General features: G+C 39.5%; 1 protein-coding gene across 2 annotated transcripts in view; it reads left to right on the top strand.

Moving 5' to 3' along the window:
- The window catches only part of LOC103043026 (metabotropic glutamate receptor 4), a 225,924-nt gene that overhangs the window by 184,788 nt on the left and 21,479 nt on the right, over window positions 1-19,657 (top strand). For both annotated transcript variants that reach the window (XM_007253293.4, XM_007253294.4), the window contains one exon: window positions 13,672-13,872. In XM_007253293.4, the coding sequence (XP_007253355.2) occupies window positions 13,672-13,872 (201 nt within the window). The remainder of the gene's footprint in view (window positions 1-13,671; window positions 13,873-19,657) is intronic.

Below are 19,657 nucleotides of genomic sequence, written 5' to 3'. Positions count from 1 at the left end.
CACAATAGAACACAAAATGTCATACAAAAAACACTGTGCAAAGCATTTTAACAGACAAAACGAAACCTTAAGGTTTCAACAAAATGTTTTTTTTTTAGTCTGGATTTACAAACACCATACGAAAGATGTACGTATGTTCCATCAGAATATTTCTGTGCATGCTGTTATCATCACCGGGGCTGGTGTGCTCATATATGGAGGCTCTGTGTTGTTCCTGCGTTTCTCTGAGATTCGGCAGCGTGTGCCAGCAGAGAGCAACATCAATGCTGTGATTTTCCAGCCTGCACAAAAGCCCTGTGGTTACTGGAGGATTAAAGGGCTGGAAACCTCTGCATTAAACTGGCTCTGTTTCTCCGTTTGCACCGCGAACATTCTGCCCTGCTTGTATCAGGCCTGAGCAACCCTGTGAGTTCCCAAGCAGAGAGCAGCTTTAGGGCTTTGTCATTGTGCTTTTCATTTATATAAAGTCGTTCCGTGGCCGAAGATGAAATATCAGGTTGTGATTTATGGGTGTTGCCTGGCTGCGGTTATAACTCATCTATTGAGCCAGATGAAAAAGACAAAGTACACTCAAAGTAGCTTTATAAGATTACATAAGTATTTGTGTTTATTGGAATAGTTCCCAATACAGGATAAAGCCAATTCAAAGCCAAGTGTCTGTAGGCATGTGTTATTGTATTACCGCACCTAAAAAGATTACATCTGGGTCAGAGACAAAAGCCTCAGAGCTTCTGTGCCGGAAATCATTTTTAGAAGAACAATTACCTTTTCATAACTGGTTTGATTTAATGGTTTAAGAATCAGAGTAATGCATGTGGTGTCTGAAACAGTCCACGCTCTCGCTGAGTTCATTATGACGGTTCTGTCCACTCTGATTGCTTTTCCTCTCTGGCCAAAAGTTAATGCATTGCTTCATTAAATTCATTTGGAAAGAGGCACGAGCAGTGTCAGTGTGATGTAATTCAAATGTTGATGAAAGTGCATTTTAAAACCCCCTTTTAGAGAGGATTATCTTTTTCACACAAACACAACAACCATAAATGAATTTGGCCTCTGTTTTTAACCCATCCATGCATCCGCCTGGGGGGCAGTGAGGGTTAAGGGTTTTTCTCAAGGACCCAACACTCAAAGTCAAAGTCAAAGTGGTTTTTATTGTCATTTCAGCTATATACAGAGTACACAGTGAAACGAAACAACGTTCCTCCAAGGACCATGGTGCACATAAACACAGTGTAGACAGAACAATAGTGCAACAGTACAAAAGTGCAGACAGACAATACAACACCATACAGACAAAGAATAATAAATAACAAGACAGTGTGCAAATTTTGCAGTGTGCAAAAAGGACCAGGTGAGGTAGTAATTACTCTATTACACAGTGTGCAATAGAGTCCAGTGAGGTAGTAGGTTTTTTAGTGCTTTCCATTTTCTGGGGTAAGTGGGGTAAGAGTGTGTGTGCATGTACAGAAAAACCATCAGTTCAGTCTCTGCAGTTGAGGAGTCTGATAGCTTGGGGGTAGAAGCTGTTGCAGAATCTGGTCGTGCTGGACCGGATGCTGCGGTACCTTCTTCCCGAAGGCAGGAGGGAGAACAGTTCGTGTGAGGGATGAGTGGGGTCATTCACAATGCTGGTTGCTTTGCGGATGCTGCGGGTGGTGTAAATGTCCGTGATGGAGGGGAGAGAGACGCCGATGATCCTCTCAGCTGTCCTCACAATACGCTGGAGGGTCTTGCGGTCAGAGACGGTGCAGGTCCCAAACCAGGCAGTGATGCAGCTGCTCAGGATGCTCTCAATGGTCCCTCTATAGAAGAGTGTGAGGATGGGTGGAGGGAGACGGGCCTTTCTCAGCTTCCGGAGGAAGTAGAGACGCTGCTGGGCTTTCTTGGCTGTAGAGCTGGTGTTCAGGGTCCAGGTGAGGTTATCTGCTAAGTGGACACCAAGGAACTTGGTGCTCTTAACAATCTCCACAGAGGACCCGTCGATGTTGAGTGGAGAGTGGGTGTGTTGTGCTCTCCTGAAGTCAACAACCATTTCCTTTGTCTTGTCCACATTCAGGTGAAGGTTGTTGACTGTACACCAGTCTGTCAGCCGCTGCACCTCCTCTCTGTATGCTGACTCGTCGCCTTTGGTGATGAGACCCAGCACGGTTGTATCATCGGCGAACTTGATAAAGCTGTTAGAACTGTGTTTTGCAGCACAGTCATGAGTCAGCAGGGTGAACAGCAGAGGACTCAGGACACTGCCCTGGGGGGCCCCCGTGTTCAGTGTGATGGTGCTGGAGGTGCTGCCCCCGAACCGGACTGACTAGGGTCTCCCCGTCAGAAAGTCCAGGATCCAGTTGCAGAGGGGGGTGTTGAGGCCAAGCGAGCTTAGCTTCCTGGTGAGGTTCTGTGGGATGATGGTGTTGAATGCTGAACTGAAGTCTATAAACAGCATTCTGACGTAAGTGTCCTTCTTCTCCAGGTGGGTGAGGGAGAGATGAAGGGTGGTGGTGATGGCATCGTCCGTGGAGCGATTGGGACGATACGCAAACTGCAGGGGGTCCAGTGAAGAGGGCAGTTGTGTCTTGATGTTCCTCATGACTAGCCTCTCGAAGCACTTCATGATGATGGGTGTAAGTGCAACGGGACGGTAGTCATTGAGGCAGGACACTGTGGACTTCTTCGGCACGGGGACGATGGTGGTGGACTTGAGGCACGTTGGGACAGTGGCGCTGCACAGGGAGATGTTGAAGATGTCCGTGAGAACATCTGTCAGCTGGTCTGCGCACTCCCTGAGCACTCTGCCGGGGATGTTGTCTGGTCCTGCAGCTTTTCGTGGGTTGACTCTGCGCAGAGTGTTCCTCACATCCACTGCAGTCAGGCACAACACCTGCTCGTCCGGCTTGGGCATGGTCTTTCTCGCCATCGTGTTGTTTTGTGCCTCAAACCGTGCATAAAAGTTGTTTAGGGCATCAGGGAGGGAGGCATCACGTTCACAGGACGGTGGCATTGTCCTGTAGTTGGTGATTGCCTGGATGCCCTGCCACATGCGCTGCGCGTCACCCGTGTCCTTGAAGTGGCTGTGGATTCTCTGGGTGTGTGCGCGCTTTGCCACTCTGATAGCTCTTGACAGGTCGGCTCTCGCTTTCCTCAGGGCCACCTTGTCACCCACTCTGAAGGCGGAGTCGCGGGTCCTCAGCAGCACACGTACCTCAGCAGTCATCCAAGGCTTCTGGTTTGGGCGTGTGGTGATGGTCTTGGAGACAGTGACACTTGCTGATGTAGCCAGTGACTGATGCTGCATACTCCTCCAAATCAACAGAATCGCCTTCAGTAGCAGCCTCCCTAAACATGTCCCATGCAGTGCACTCAAAACAGTCCTGAAGGGCAGAGATGGAGCCTGCCGGCCAGGTTTTCACCTGCTTCTGAACTGGTCTGGAGCGTCTGATGAGTGGTGTGTATGTTGGTGTCAGCCAAACACACATGTGATCCGAGAAAGTGAGGTGGGGGCGGGGCTCCGCCCGGTACGCGCTGGGGATGTTTGTGTAAACAAGATCCAACGCGCTCGCTCCTCTCGTTGCAAAGTTCACATGTTGGTGGAATTTAGGGAGCACTGACTTGAGATTTGCGTGGTTGAAATCTCCGGCGATAATAAACAGTCCGTCTGGGTGTTTGTTTTGCAGATCGCTGATAGTCCGATAGAGTTCACACAGAGCCTCTTTAGCATTAGCACCAATGCTAGCGCTGGGTGGAATGTAGACAGCAGCTATTAGCACGGCAGAGAACTCCCGTACTAAATAAAAAGGTCTGCACTTGACTATCAGGAACTCCACCAGCAGAGAGCAGTGTTTGGCGACAGTCACAGCGTTGTTACACCAATCCGTGTTGATGTAAACACACACGCCTCCACCGCGGGTCTTCCCGGATAGAGCCGCGCTTCTATCGGCTCTGAACGTGGTTAGCCCGGCTAGCTGAATGGCGCTGTCCAGAATGTTGTCGTTAAGCCACGATTCCACAAAAACCAAAACACAGCAGTCTCTGAACTCACGCTGGGTAGTTCGCTGGAGTCGGATGTAGTCCAGTTTATTGTCAAGGGAACAGACGTTTGCAAGAAAGAGCAATGGTATAGCCGGCCGGCTAGGACTAGCCTTTAGGAAACACCGCGGGCTGGCGGCCTGGGTCTCTTAGCAGGCTAAGCTCAAGTAGCGTCTGCAGAACCTCGTCCGGTAGCGTGTTTTCTGGCTGGTTTCTCCACTGTAGCAGGGTCTGGCGGTGGTAGAACATGTGCACGGGTGTTCCGATGCACATATTTGCAGGAAATAAACGGAAAAAGCGACAAATAGTAACACAAAAGCACCATTTAACGGACCCGGAGCGGCCGCTGCGTGTTAACGCGCTGCCATCTTCTGTTAAAGCTGTCGACTGTCGACTTGCTGAGCCTAGGTATCGAACCCACAACCCTGTGATCAATAACCCAGTGCTGTAACCACTGAGCCACCACTGTTCACTTACATGGATAAGCTTAAAAAAATAAATAAATAAAGGATAAATCATACCAGCACATACCGGATTCATCGCAAAGACCTAACGGCACATGTCTAGAGAGAACAAATCAAAATCTTTGGGTGTTTTACAGATAAAATCAGAGTCAGAAGTCAGGATTGCAACCTCTGGTATCAGGGTTATTCAGTTCACATCATGGTTTGAACCTCAATAGTTGGCACAAGTTCAGTAAAATGGAAAAAAGCAACAAAACCCCCTAAATGCAAACATCTAAGCCAGGTTTCTTTTTTTATTTATTGTGAACAGACACAAAAGTTTATTTCTCAGGTAGAAGTATAGATACAGGGGTTGGACAATGAAACTGAAACACCTGTCATTTTAGTGTGGGAGGTTTCATGGCTAAATTGGAGCAGCCTGGTGGCCAAACCTTATTAATTGCACATTGCACCAGTAAGAGCAGAGTGTGAAGGTTCAATTAGCAGGGTAAGAGCACAGTTTTGTCTAAAATATTGCAATGCACACAACATTATGTGTGACATACCAGAGTTCAAAAGAGGACAAATTGTTGGTGCATGTCTAGCTGGCGCATCTGTGACCAGGACAGCAAGTCTTTGTGATGTATCAAGAGCCACGATATCCAGGGTAATGTCAGCATACCACCAAGAAGGACCAACCACATCCAACAGGATTAACTGTGCACTCAAGAGAAAGCTGTCTGAAAGGGATGTTCAGGTGCTAACCTGGATTGTATCCAAAAAACATAAAACCACGGCTGATCAAATCACGGCAGAATTCAATGTGCACCTCAACTCTCCTGTTTCCACCAGAACTGTCAGATGGAAAAATAAATTATTGTGGTCTAAAACCATGTTTTTTAGTTTCATTGTCCAACCCCTGTACTAAGGCTTAAAATACTTCTGTAGAAGTTGAAGTATCAACACAAGCTTTTTGCTTAAGTAAAAGTGTAAACGTACTGGTACTTTTACTACTTAAAAGTAATGTAGGCGAAAATAATCCCATTAAGGACAAAAGCTTAGGCCACATCTCAGGGTCCTATAGTGCACTACCCCCTCCCAAAAAACACATTTTTCTAAAAGCCATAATGACTATAATGTTATATTAAAATAGTAATGTTGATAAATTTGGGATGCAATAGACTCCCTGTTTCAGCTGCATATAAGCGCAATGAAAATAAATGTATTTTAGTACAATGTAAATACAGCTCTGTAAAAAATTAAGAGACCACTTCAGTTTTATGCTTCTGATTTTGCTATTTATAGGTATGTGTTTGTGTAAAATGAACACTGTTGTTTCAATATTTGGTGGAATAACCCTGGTTTTTAATCACAGTTTTATGCATCTTGTCATGTTCTCCTCCACCAGTCTTACACACTGCTTTTGGATAACTTTTCACTCCTGGTGCAAAATTTCAGAAGAAAAGCTAAGAAACAAGGTCATTTAAAAAGGGAGTCTTAAAGTCTAATTTCAGTCATTATCTCTACTAAGAGTGAAAGTAAGCGACCATGAAAACAACATCTACATTGACATGCTTCTAAATCTATACTACAGGTTGTCTAAAAACGTGGAAATTGACTCATAACTTACTAATGTCTCACATCTTTCCAGGAGAAACTCATGCCTGTAATATTGGCTTTTTTTGTTTTTGTCCAAAGCTAACCTCATACAGTTTTTTATGTTTTTTTCTATCTGACTACTTGCACCCAACCACAACATCCATACTGTGATAGTTTGGAGCAAATGCATGTACTGTTACACCTTTAATTGATTTGTTTATTTAGCATTTGCTGGTGTTATTGATGGTGTTTTGTAGCAAATTAAACCGAGAGCACTGGGGATGATGGATGAGCAGGAGGCTATCAGGGACAGCTGTGTTACTGTGGTTTTTAACATTTCTGTACCCTTACAGGACACATTATTAGACGCATTTTGCATGTTAATGGTGCACCCATCTTTGTTTTAATGCAATTGGTCATTAGTGGTCTGTTTCTGACCACAGGATCACAGTAGGCCAGATATTTTTATTTTATTGATGGTACATTCTGAAACCAACAGTGACACTGATGTGTTTAAAAAACCCACCACATCATATCAGCACATTCTTATCAGCACCACACACACAATACCAGTCATCTGGTCATTGGTGATCCTGGGGTGGTCCCTCTGCGGTTGATGGATGGGATAGATGGCAGCTGACAAACTGTGCAGCACCAGATGGGCAATGGGCTATAAATTAAACCTTCTAGTGATGCGTCATCCCCAGGCGAGTCCGCTCTTGATTCAGTTCTTCTAGATAAATATTAGGAAGACAACTCCTATATTTATGTGAACTTTTTTTTGTGACTGTATTTATATATTTATTTATTTATTTATTTCATGCAGTGGTTGGATGGTTAATTACACTGTAACTTTCTAACTGTATTGGACATGTATCTCACTTGGAAGGCCTAAACAGTGTGATAGCTGAAAATGTCTGACTTGAATCTTTTTGCTTTTGACAAACCATATGGGTGATCAGGGTACAGCAGTACAGATTCTGTCAGTGTCATTATGAGTTGGATATATAAAAGGATAAATTAAACATTAAACTTCTTCCAGTAAAAACTGATTTCCGGGTGATAGCATTTACTTAATTGTGTTTTTCTTCTGCTTACCTTATTTTATTAGCAGTAAGTGGTTTAGTACAGTAGACAGGGTAATTTATTTATGTTATGTATAATTGTAGCTAAAAATAAGGTTTATACTATAAAACAGTCTGTAAATAGGGATATTGTTTTGTTGAAATTCAACTGAAGGAAAAGTTTTTCATAATCTGTCAGAACTCAAGGCAAAAACAGAATTATTAAACAAAGGGGCGATACAAAGAGTGGTCAGACAGAAAAGGGTCAATGCCAATAAACAGAAGCCAACAGGGAATGACATACAATAAACAAGATACAGTCCAGGGTCCAAAACACAGGCTAACACAGCAATGTTGGGCAGAGTCAAAGTACACAGAAAAAAACTGTTAAACAAAACAGAGCAAGGAAAACGTGTTGTAAAGCAGGATAAACCAAACAATACTCGGCCAGGAGCGACTGAACTGAAAGGGTATAAATCCAGAGAGGAACAGGTAAGGCTAATTACATTGATTACTTCCTGGTAGGGCCTTGTGCTGAGTCATGTGATCGGATAAGTCGTTGTAGTTCAAGTGTGGCGCGTTCTGGGTATTGTAGTTCGGTTACTGAAGAGTGCAGAAAGTGCTGAGCGCGAGGGAGAAAGGGGTGCTATCAGCGCCAGACGTGACAAGTTCATAATATACCGTGTTTATATCTTCTAAGCTATAGCCCTGATATGGTTTTAAATGACAATCAAGCTTATTTGTTGAGAGCTGTATCATGTCTATCAAACAAATGCACCTTACTGCTGCCATTAACTCCAGATGTTCCCTCACTCAACATGTGGCTGACACAGGTATCAAACCATTGGAGAACCTCACAAATGTTTGAACACAGACACTAAAAATTCTGTAAATTCTGATTTGTCTTTGTGTATCATACCTGTCTTGTATTTTGTTTTATTTTGCCTTATCCTTTATTTTCTATTAATTGAAGCACCTATAGCACATGTGTCAAACACAAGGCCCGCGGGCCAAATGTGGCCCGCCACGTCCTTTTATGTGGCCCGCGAGAGCTTGTAAGATCTTAGTGTCTATAATAAATATGTCAGAAGCGTGCTTTGACCAAAAACTACATTTCCCACAATGCTTGTCCATTGTATTACCTGCGAAGTTACGGCTTACTGCCACTACACGGCAGTGTAGTCATTGATGTGGAAACCCTGCCGGTGGGAAGGCGTAACTTCGCGGGTGGACTTGAGACATACAAATGTTTATCCCATAATGTCCAGAAAAAGAGAAGTTGATGCAGACGGACGGCTGTGCTTCAAGGTGAAAGACCGGTATGCCTTTTGTGTTACGAAGAGTGTTACTGACCAAAATAAACGCTTTTTAGAAGAGATATAAGTTCTGTGTAAATATTTATAAGACAGTACCTGACAAAATTTTAATGACATTAATAAACATCACTGTGACAGTGCTAGTCACAGTTTCACCACAGCAAAGTACGAGGACGTGAATCACTTATCTAACCAGCCTTTACTTTATTTCTGCCCCCAATAACCCTTTCAATAACCTCCAATAGCCTTTAATAGTCTTCAGTAGCCTTCAACAGTCTAACCTTGCAGCCGTGGTGTGTCCACTAAACTCCGTAGTTATAAACATCCTGAGGTTAGCAGCGCGCTAACTGACCTGTTTATAATGTAATCCCAGCAGTGCCTCCGTGACTCTGCTCTAAACTGCTGCTGTTAGCTGCTTGGGCTGAAAGATGAACTGTAGAGAGCTGTATTATCCGGTTAGTGGGGTTAAAAATATTTATTTCATACACAGAAGAACTTTAAAAATTTTAAAAACGCTCCAGACTGGCTCAGCTGAGCCCTGTAGCCCGTGGCTGGGCTGTAGCTCTGACTAAGTAAAGACCGCGGGCTTGTGCTGCTGCTGCAGCTCCGACTAGTGGTTGGATGAGGAAATGCTAAATCTGTCACGTTCTTAACAGCTCACAATTTTTGATTTTATATTTATTAAGCCTTGATTGATGGAGTTTTTGGATTTCATAACATGACAAATTAAAAGGATTTATGTTAATAGCAAGCATTTTTCCCATGCAACTGTAATATTTGATTGAATAAATAATATATTGAGAGTTATTTAACATTAAGGAGTAATTACATTCATTTTATATTACATCTGGTTACATTTTCTTACATTTATAAGTTACATCTGGCCCTCAGAGGACAGCCAATATGCCAATGTGGCCCTCGGCCAAAATGAGTTTGACACCCCTGACCTATAGAATGTTAACCTCCTTGTGATACTGATGTGACAAGAGATTTTCAAATTGTTCTGATTCAACAAATTTATATAAAAGCTAATAAACCTATAATAACAAAAAAGAAATTTAAATGAAGATTATACCATAAAAACATGGTTTTATTTACAGAATCAGTATTGTTTTATTATTTTAACATATCAGTTCTTTTTTCATATTTTAAATTTCTAAACATATTAGTATTCTCACTGGTTCCTATTTATTTAAAAGTTCCTGTGTCTAGATACTTTTGTTAGCTTTAATATAAAGTAGTACTAAAGCTTTTCACAAAACATGCCCACCCAGTTCAGAACCGTAGTTGTAGGTGATTATAAAAACATTTTTTTTTTACCTAGAAATTAGTGTGCAACTTTAGACTATGAAAGGTCTGCACTGATAATACCTACAAAGTGCACTTCTATGCTGAGGGCTACCTGAAAAAAATAACCAATTTATGCAGTGTATCTCCTAATTTAGGAGGTTCATAGAAATGTTAGTAGTAATTAATAACAGTGTGGTCATTTCACTGAGGTAAAGAGTTTATAAAAGTACATTCAATCCATGTTTTGAAAAAAAGGAATAGTAATAAACATTAAAAACTCTGATTTAGAATGAAACAAATTGAAAACTGTGGCGTTCTGCAGTATGACAGAAGCTGTTGGAGATTTTCTTGGCAACGAGCCACAGCCATTAGTCCCAAGGGGATCGGAGCCTTCAGAGGAAGTGCGCCTGGCTCTTTACAACCCATGAGCGGAGAGAGGTGCTGGGGGTCAGGAGTGTGGTACTCAGTCACAGCCTCTACCTCTGACACCAGCGGGCCCCAGAAAACCCCTCTGTGATGCCTCTTTTAATGTGAATGGATTTCTCTAAAGGCTGAAAGCTAGCTAGTGGAGTGTGTGTGGGCGTGCTCTGACTTAGGATGAGAACTGTGAGTGTGTGTGTGTGTGTGTAGAGAGAGAAGGCAAGACAAAGATGTGTACTTGAGGAGCGTGTCTGTGTGTGTGTGTATGTACCGAGACAAAGTGGAGTGTGTGGGCCGGCTATCCTTCCTCTGTTATTGCTATAGCTATTGCTTCCACACAGCTCTGTAGTTACTCCAGACCACTCAGAAAACGGCACTTTGATTATGTTTATCTCCAGCACTGCTGGTGGCAAACAATTACACACACATTCATGTGTATAAACTGCTTTTATTATTATTATTATTATTATTATTATTATTATTATTATTATTATTATTATTATTATTATTATTATTGTTTAAACACCAGCAATTAACTCAAAATTAAGCATAAATAAACACAAATATAAGTTTTAATGGAGTTCCAAAGGTTTTACATACTCTTAAATATAATTCTTGGCATGGAAATGCAGTTCTAGGAACAACCACTAATTGGTTTACATTGTATGAATGTTCTCCACACATATGAATCATTCACAAATCTTCATTTGGAAGGTTCTTAGGTCTTGCTGCACTCACAAAACTGACATCACTGAAATTAATTGGTTCACTGTAGTTGATTTTGCTAAAAAGAATCAACTTATACATTATATCATATTGTTTTTGATGTAATGGTAAAATCGTTTAGGATAAGATAATTCTTTATTAGCCCCAAAGTGGGGAAATGTACAATGTTACAGCAGCAAAGTGATATTAATAAATATAGAAGCAGAGAAAAGTATTAAAAATATAAATGTGTATGAAATATGTGAAATTATGTGACTTTGACTGTGGCAAAAAATGCTCAAATTCAGTTTTATAAGCTTATTTACAAACCTGTTTGTTTGTCCCAGAAAAAAAACTTTAATAAATTGGTGAGCCCTGCTTTTACAGCAGCCAAATGATATTAAAGAATAAAGAAGCAGGAAAAAGTATTAACAATATAAACTATAATAAGTAATAAAAATATACAAACTCTCTAAAGAATATTTACATCAATAATTACATCAATTGCACGTAATAAACTGTATTCTACATGTAGATATTGCACATTGTATATTTAGATATGACAAAAAATGCTCAAATGCAGTTTTATAAGCTTATTTACAACCCTGGCAGCGGATAACATGTTGCCTAGCCTATCTTATCGTAGCACTGTAACAAAAATAAATATTTTTTTTCTAATTGCTATATTTTTAGCCTTACTGTATAGTACTGCTATCCTCTCTGGCCTGGCACACACCAAAGAATGAGAGGTATTAGAAAATACACTAATCGTCTGGGTCAGAATGGCAACTCTTGTGCATGTGTATCTGATTCTGAGTCCCACAGAAGATGATCTTTAGTATAAAATGCTAAAAATGCTGCTTTGGTAGTACAAGAGGGATCAACATAATATTAGGTGGATGGAATTAATGTTATAACTAGTTAGATAGTGCTATTTGCTGTTTAAAAAGTGTTAACTAACTAAATGGTTTCTTGCTAAATTAAACTTAGAAATTTAGATCTGTTGTTCATATTTATCAGTTATTATGACTAGATGCATCTCAAGAGCCTGCCTGCAAAAAACACTTAAATTATACACTAAATAAAATTGCATGAGATGTGAATTTGGTCATGTGTTACATAAAATTGTCCATAAATATAATAATAAACATAATTATAAAGATATTAATGTCAAAAACCAATAGCAGAGGTTTCAGCTAAATGATCGATGCTCTTCTATGTACCTTTCCTCTTCACATACAACTATCCCATCATGCACTTGAATTTTACAGGCGGTGTCTGTCCAGGATATATTTTATCTTCTTCCTGTTGGCTGATAGGATTGGCTCCAGCTCTCTTTTGACTTGATTTGAGTTTTTTTCTAACTTTTGCTGTTGTTTAATATATGAGAAATGACCAGAGGTAGCTGATTTGTTATTTATTATTCTTTGTCTGTATTGTGTTGTATTGTCTGTCTGCACTTTTGTACTGTTGCACTATTGTTCTGTCTACACTGTGTTTATGTGCACCATGGTCCCTGGAGGAACGTTGTTTCGTTTCACTGTGTACTCTGTATATAGCTGAAATGACAATAAAAACCACTTTGACTTTGACTTTGACTTTTCTCTAAAAGCGTCTTAGCACAAAAAAATGTTTCTTAGATGGTCAAGCGAGTATCACACTGAGCACTCTCTTTTATGTTAAGATGTTCTTATGCTAAGATGCTTTTAGGAAAGTGGGGCCAGACCAGACTGCCGAAGTCCATTTCAGGCTTTGTTCTGAAAAATGTAGCTTTCTACTGAGTGCCGTCTCCTCGACATATGCCAGCGCTCTCCCGGTTTGCTTAGGCACAGTAATAATTGAAGCTGGTCCTTTGCAATTAAGATCTTATGAAAAAAAGGCGCAGAGCAAATCCAGCTCTAATGAATATACAGCTGTCTGGCACAATTATAGGAGCATGGAGAGATAATTAATCTTGCTCGCTCTCTCAATGTCTATTATCTAGCCTCATGCATTAACAGACATCTTCCATTCATCAGCAAGGGCTGGAGAACAAGAAGGGGCATCGGCAGCCTAATAGTTTTAAGGAGATACTTACATTTATTGTTTTAAAAAATGCTGGCTTTCCATTTGTCAAGTTTTTCAGCCTATTCTTACGCAAACTAGAAGTGATTAGAGCTCTTCTGGAAATGATATTTATTATTTACAGTATCCAGTGGAGTGGATAATTAAAGCACCAATTAGCTTTTTTGTTGTTGTTGTTTTACTGATAATATTTTTGTCATAATATAATGTGATTCAATTTTGCAAGCTTATGTTATTAAGCATTTATACAATTATTAAACCAAAATATTAAATACATTTCTCTTACATTACACTAACCAATGACAGTAATTTTAACACATGTTGGCATGTAAGAAATTATTCTTAGAGGATAAGATTTCTTTGTGATTCTTTGCCCTAGCCATGACCCTGCTGTAGACTTCTTCCTTTGTGTAATATGTAAACTCAATTAAAATGAACAGTCCTGTCGTAATTACAGAAAATTAGTCTCTTCTGTCAAATGTGCAAACAATGGAACTGGTCTTCTGGCAGTTTCTATTAAAAGCACAGATTGATCACTTCACAAAGAGGGCTTTGTGTTTGATCTCAGCATCAATTCATTTTCATAATTCTTTGTAATTTGCCTTTTGACCCACTTTTTGTTGACCTTGCATGTTTGTGCTTGCAAAGGAAATTGCTCTGTAAAGTAGGGAAGGAAATGAAGTAATATAACATCTGTTATATTACTGAGCAAATACTGAATTCTAGCTTTTCTCTTCTTCTGTTCTCTTCCAGATCAAGAGAGGATTGGGAAAGACTCAGGGTATGAGCAAGAGAGCAAAGTGGTGTTTGTGATCAATGCTGTTTACGCCATGGCCCATGCGCTCCATAACATGCACAGAGCCCTGTGCCCCAACCAGGTGGGAATTTGCCCCAAAATGGAGCCTGTTAATGGGACCCTTCTGCTGCAGTACATCCGCAAAGTTAACATCACAGGTTTGCATACCTTTTATTCTTTTGAGAAAAGTATGGATTTCCCTTTCATTTTGATTATCAAGTGCATGTACAATATACAGCTCTAGAAAAAAAGTAAGAGACCACTTCAGTTTCTGAATTAGTTTCACTGATTTTGCTATTTATAGGTATATTTTTGAGTAAAGTGAACATTGTTGTTTTATTCTATAAACTATAAACATCATTCCTCCCAAATGCCAAATACAAATAGTCAATTATAGCATTTATTTGCAGAAAATGAGAAATGGCTGAAATAACATAAAAGATGCAGAGCTTTCAGACCTCAAATAATACAAAGGAAAAAAATTATATTCATAAAGTTTTAAGAGTTCAGAAATCAATATTTGGTGGAATAACCCTGGTTTTTAATCACTGTTATCATGCATCTTGGCATGATCCCCTCCACCAGTCTTACACACTGCTTTTGGGTAACTTTATGACACTCTATGGCTTGTGGTCATCCCTCTTCCTCTTGATTCTTTTCCAGAGGTTTTCAATGAAACTCAACATTTTTAAGTGGTCTCTTATTTTTTTCCAGAACTGTTTTCAAATGTTTAGGATGTTGAATTTATTTGGCAATGCTTTTTTTTTTTTAAGTTTTTATATAACCGTTTATAAAGTCTTAATATAGAACATATACATAGATTGCATATTTGAACAGTGGCCCACAGATCTTGCTTTTTTTCTAGAGCCTCCCTTCAGATGTAAATTGTCAACAAAAGGCTCAACAAATAAAAGAATATTACAAAGATTAGCTGCAGGGATGGGTTTAAATTGTTGGAGCTGACAAAATCCCTGAAGGACAACAGAGTGCTTTTCTGAAAAGTGTTGAAATTGTGCAGAGCATATTCAGACCCTCACACGGCTCTTACAGTGGTTTTCAATGGGCTTAAAAACACTTTGAATGTCTTTTTTCTCCTTTTTTCAATGACAGCAGAAATTAAAAGCTAGGAATTCTAACGTCTTCAAAGTGCAGCAAGCAAATAGTTTAGTCACAATTTATTTTTATGTGATAATTTTACAACCCGTCTTTATTACTCAGAAATTTGGAATTTGGAAAGTGTTTAATATCCACCAGAGGAGCACTAATACACGTGTTTGGAATATACATAGTATAGGACAGTGTTCAAAAGCCATTTATTTTCACCATAACATGGTGACATCTACCTGGAAAAATGCAAAAATGTATTTTCAGAGCAGAATAATCTGGGTAAAATTAACAGAGAACCAATTAATCAGTGTGTAAAGCAGATAATTTAGCTTGTAATTTTCCTCGAGAACAATCACAGAAATGGCCAATAGGAGCTATGATCTCATGTAAATTCAACCCTGTACAAATAAAGCTTATATAGAATAGATATTTACAGTATCCTCCAGAAAGTTAAATGCATGTGTTTTTACCATTTTGTGGAGAGAAAAATATAAATCGTTGTCCCTGTCCAGAGAAATGGCTTTTTTTTATAATGGCTTTAACATTATATCTGTATCTGTATCTATATCCACGTATAGATACAGTAGCTACTTTATAACCAATGTCCATAGGAGTACACCATAAAACATTTAATACAAAGTGATCAAAATTCTAACAAAACAGATAAAGAACATCTAACAGTGAAATAAGAAGAATAACTTAAAGTGGTAGTCCATATTATTTTGTTTCTAAACTAAAAGCAGAATCATTTCTGAGCGGAGAAGGAAAAAATATTTTGTTTAATGGTATCAGTGTGCTGGAACGACCATCCCTGCTAAGCCTAATATATTAATTCTCAAAACTGGGGTGTCGGCTCAGTTTTACTGAACGTGAGCGGCTGGTGGAGAAATGGAGGCTTCAGAAGGGGAAACTCAGAGCTCAGTAGCTCATTCACTCATAGTAAAAACAGAGTGTGTTGTTGAAGTGAAGTTTCTGACTGAGTGCTCTCTCTCTCTGACTGAACATAACCTGGAATCGGATTCATCCGTTCTGAAAGGAGACAACCACCCAGTTTAAAATGATTCTTCCACATGCATGTTGCAATTTACCTATTCTCACTAGAGAGGGCCCTAAATACCTTTAACATAAATGGGTGGGGCTACACGGTTGTTGTTTGAATAGGCAGCTTCTGTATATGCAAATTACTCGCAAAAGCAAGTAATTAGGCTACTACTGCTTACTACTGCTGTTTGACCTGACATCTGCCATGTAAACTCATACACTACAGAGTCATAAAGGGTGCATACTGTATGTTTAAATTTGATCATTACAATGATCTTATTCTGAGTAATTTGCAGATGCCTGTTTTCCTGTTTCTAAATAGCTATATTCTTATTCTGCACAATGATTCAGAAAAGGCTCTGAGATTTCTAAACCATTCTTTAGATACTTACCATCTGTGCTCTTCCACCCCCACACACCCGCCCCCTTTTGATGAGCCTTTGAGTGAGGTTCGTTAGGGACTTCAATAGACTGAGATCGTCGGTGCGTCTCAATTTGCCCCTGAGCTTTTCCCTTAACCACTCTGCCTCGATTTGTGCATTCTAGTGAAGGCCTGCAATCTTGGAGTGTGTCCTGAACTATTAACAGTAAGGAGTGGCTCGTAAAGCCCTACAGAAGCAAGCCCGTGAAACTTGCCACTGACATTTATATCCCATAATTCTTTGCGACAGGGGTGAGCATGGAGTGCCACTTGCTGTGAAGTGGGAGTGGGTAAGGGGCAAATTGACACAGGCCTGGAATCAAGCGCCCCATCAGTTTTTTTCTTTTTGTACAGCCATCGTTCCAGTTAGAGGACACTCAGCTTCACTGGATGTCAAACTCCAAAAGCACAGACATTGTTTGCTTCTCTCTGTTTTCTGAATGAAGAGGCATGCTGGTATTATTTCCAGCTTTTGACGTTTTTAACAACAATGCAGCATTTGTGGAAAATCAAGTCAAAATCAAGTATAAAATGGAGCAGTAATCCTGATCACACTGCAGCTGTAAGGGGAGGAAATAATGTCATAGTTGAATGTTGTTTGGATCTATTCAGAATTAATTGGGGTGTGTTTTTTTATTTCATCACCCTACAAATAAGAGTTTCAGACTCCAGAATATCCAAAATGCTAATCACACTATTTACGGCAGAATGGCTAGCGCTTAGCGTGTAATGCTAATACTGCTCCAGCAGTGCTAGCCAGGGTTAGCAGCAGACTACAGATGATAACACCTACCTCTGAATGGCCGAATGGCTAGCGGTTAGTGGCTAATGCTAATACTGCTGGAGAACTAAACTAAAACCCCTGTATAACGCTGCAATTCAGCTGAGTGTCTTTACTGCTCCTCACAACCTGACTGGTTAAATTCATACAAAACGCACTGGATTAAAAGGTGTACTGGCGATTTTTGGGAAAGTTAAACTATGTTAAGGTGCGTCTTAGAGTGTGAAAAATACGGTAATATGGGATATTTTTGTATTGAGGTACTTACGGTTTAAAGATTTTTTTTTTATTTTGATCACATACCATCACAACTTGTGTTATCTTAAAGTAGCACTGACCAATGTGTCCCACATTAGGCAATCTCCCACATTTTACCCCCATAACTCACCCAACTCCACTCTGGATTTGATGAGGTCATTGTATGTCAAGTTACAAATGAAGCAATGCACAGTAAAATCCGATTTAAGCAATAAGAGCGTCAAGACTGAGAGGCATCTGTACAAATCTGACTGCAATTAAACACATCTGCAATGCATCCGATTCATTTCAAAGTAGAGAGGTGCCACATGCCATGGTGCATGCTGGGTTGCGTTGAAAGCAGAGCTCAACTTTATTTAAATGAATCCTGCCGCCGCACTGCGTCCAGCCAATCAGGAAACAGCAGGCTGCGACTTCACACATGCAAGCCTCACACACACAGAACAGATGCTTTCAACCACAGAAGAGAAACTAAAAATGGTGGAATATGGATTTATAGAACTATAGATTACAGTGAGGTTTACTAAAAATGTAAAAAAAAAAAATGCACACAGTTTCTGGCTGTCCACACTCAAATCTATCAAAAATGATCAAAATTAATCTGAATACAATCTATATATGCCAGAAATCAGATTTGGACTGGCAGTTTAACCATAACCCTTTATAAATTGTTAATGCTTTTATAAATTGTTAGTAACTCCGCTGACATGACAAGTGTTCTTGACATATTCATGACCTGTACACTCACACTTAGTATAATCACTATGAAAAATACATTAAACCCATGCATTAATAAATAACAACAGTAAATACAATGCTGTGAAAGACAGTGAGAATAATGCAGGCCTGTGTCATTACATGATCATAAATAAATTAAACAGTTCTTAAAAAAATAAACAGCCTACAACACCAGGCACATGCCAAGCCTCATTCTCATTCATTACTGTTTAAAATGCTTTTTCACACCAGCTTTAGCTTCAGAAGCTAATACATCAATTCAGTGAACATTTTACCATATGCTCTAAAGCACAAGTTATCCCTTAAACCACCATATATACGTATGTATAAAAATATGTATAAAAAGTAAGTGAATATATGATCTTTAAATCTCAGTGTAGTAAAATGCATATATCTCATTTAAAATTAACAACCTTATGAAATATAAATATTTTATGAAATTCATTCAGTTTTGTGTAATGTATAAAAAGTGAAATATTATTATATGCTTAGCATCATTGATTCATGAGTGAATTTGTTAAAATTTAAAATGCACACAGAATTGTACTGTGTTCATTTTGTCAATGAATAATCCATGAATGCTTCTGGTAGATATAATGTGGAACCTTTATAATCACATATCAAATACAAATGAAATCCTTTGACCATTTTGATTTGTTCGTGGTAATTTGCCATGTACCAAGGCAAAGACAATAATATTAAGCAGAAATTGCCTAGTTTCACAGATTTAAGGAAAATGTTTAATGTTTTCATATTTTTATCATATTAAACAGCATTAAAATTAGATTCATTCATAGTGTTCAAACTATCCACATGGTTTGGTCAATAGTTATGAGTTAAGAGGATTATTAGCTGACATTTTATCCCACAGTGAGAAGCTAAGCACTTTCCACTTAATCCTTTTGTTTTAAGGACTGGAAGGTGTCATGTTAAGAACCCTCTAAATGAGTATAATGCAAAGTGCTGGCCATTTAGCACTCTGAAGCACACTCTCAACTTTCACTTCATGATATAAGTCCTGAGTCCAGAGAGATTTCAAGAACAGTGTGAAAATACTCTCCTCCAGTACAGTCCCAGAGGGGAAATCATAATGATTTTATCACTGTTAGTTTCTCAGCGTCTCCTGATAATGATAGAACTGATAAACTGGGCTAGGAAAGCATGTCTTGTAATACACTAATGTGATTATAAATTCCCAAGGTATAATTCTTGGCTGTTATGTACTTCAGTGTTTGAAGTGTTATTTGAATAAATATTCCACCCTCACAGAATCTAGTAATCCTCCGCGTCTGGGTGTACGTTTTTGTGTTGCGCTCTGCTGTCGTCATACCACTGCTATGGAATATTTTCAGCCTTTAATCCAGCCAGGCTGACTCATCATGTTGTGGATTAGGCATCATGAATCTTCCTACCAGCACAAAGGAAGTGGATATTAATCAATACAAATCCAGCCTTCCTGATCTTCACCCCTGCTTTTCAATGAGAACGCCTGGCAAGGGTTGGGATCTGCAGTAGTAAACCAGGCAAAGACACACACACACACACACACACACACTTGGATCCTTTTAGTCCTCTGAATGTAGAAATCTTAACCAAA

This window comes from Astyanax mexicanus, chromosome 5, assembly GCF_023375975.1.
Source record: "Astyanax mexicanus isolate ESR-SI-001 chromosome 5, AstMex3_surface, whole genome shotgun sequence".
NCBI lineage: Eukaryota > Metazoa > Chordata > Actinopteri > Characiformes > Acestrorhamphidae > Astyanax > Astyanax mexicanus.
Note: the sequence above shows the minus strand (reverse complement) of the source record. Positions and strands in the feature narration are given on the sequence as shown.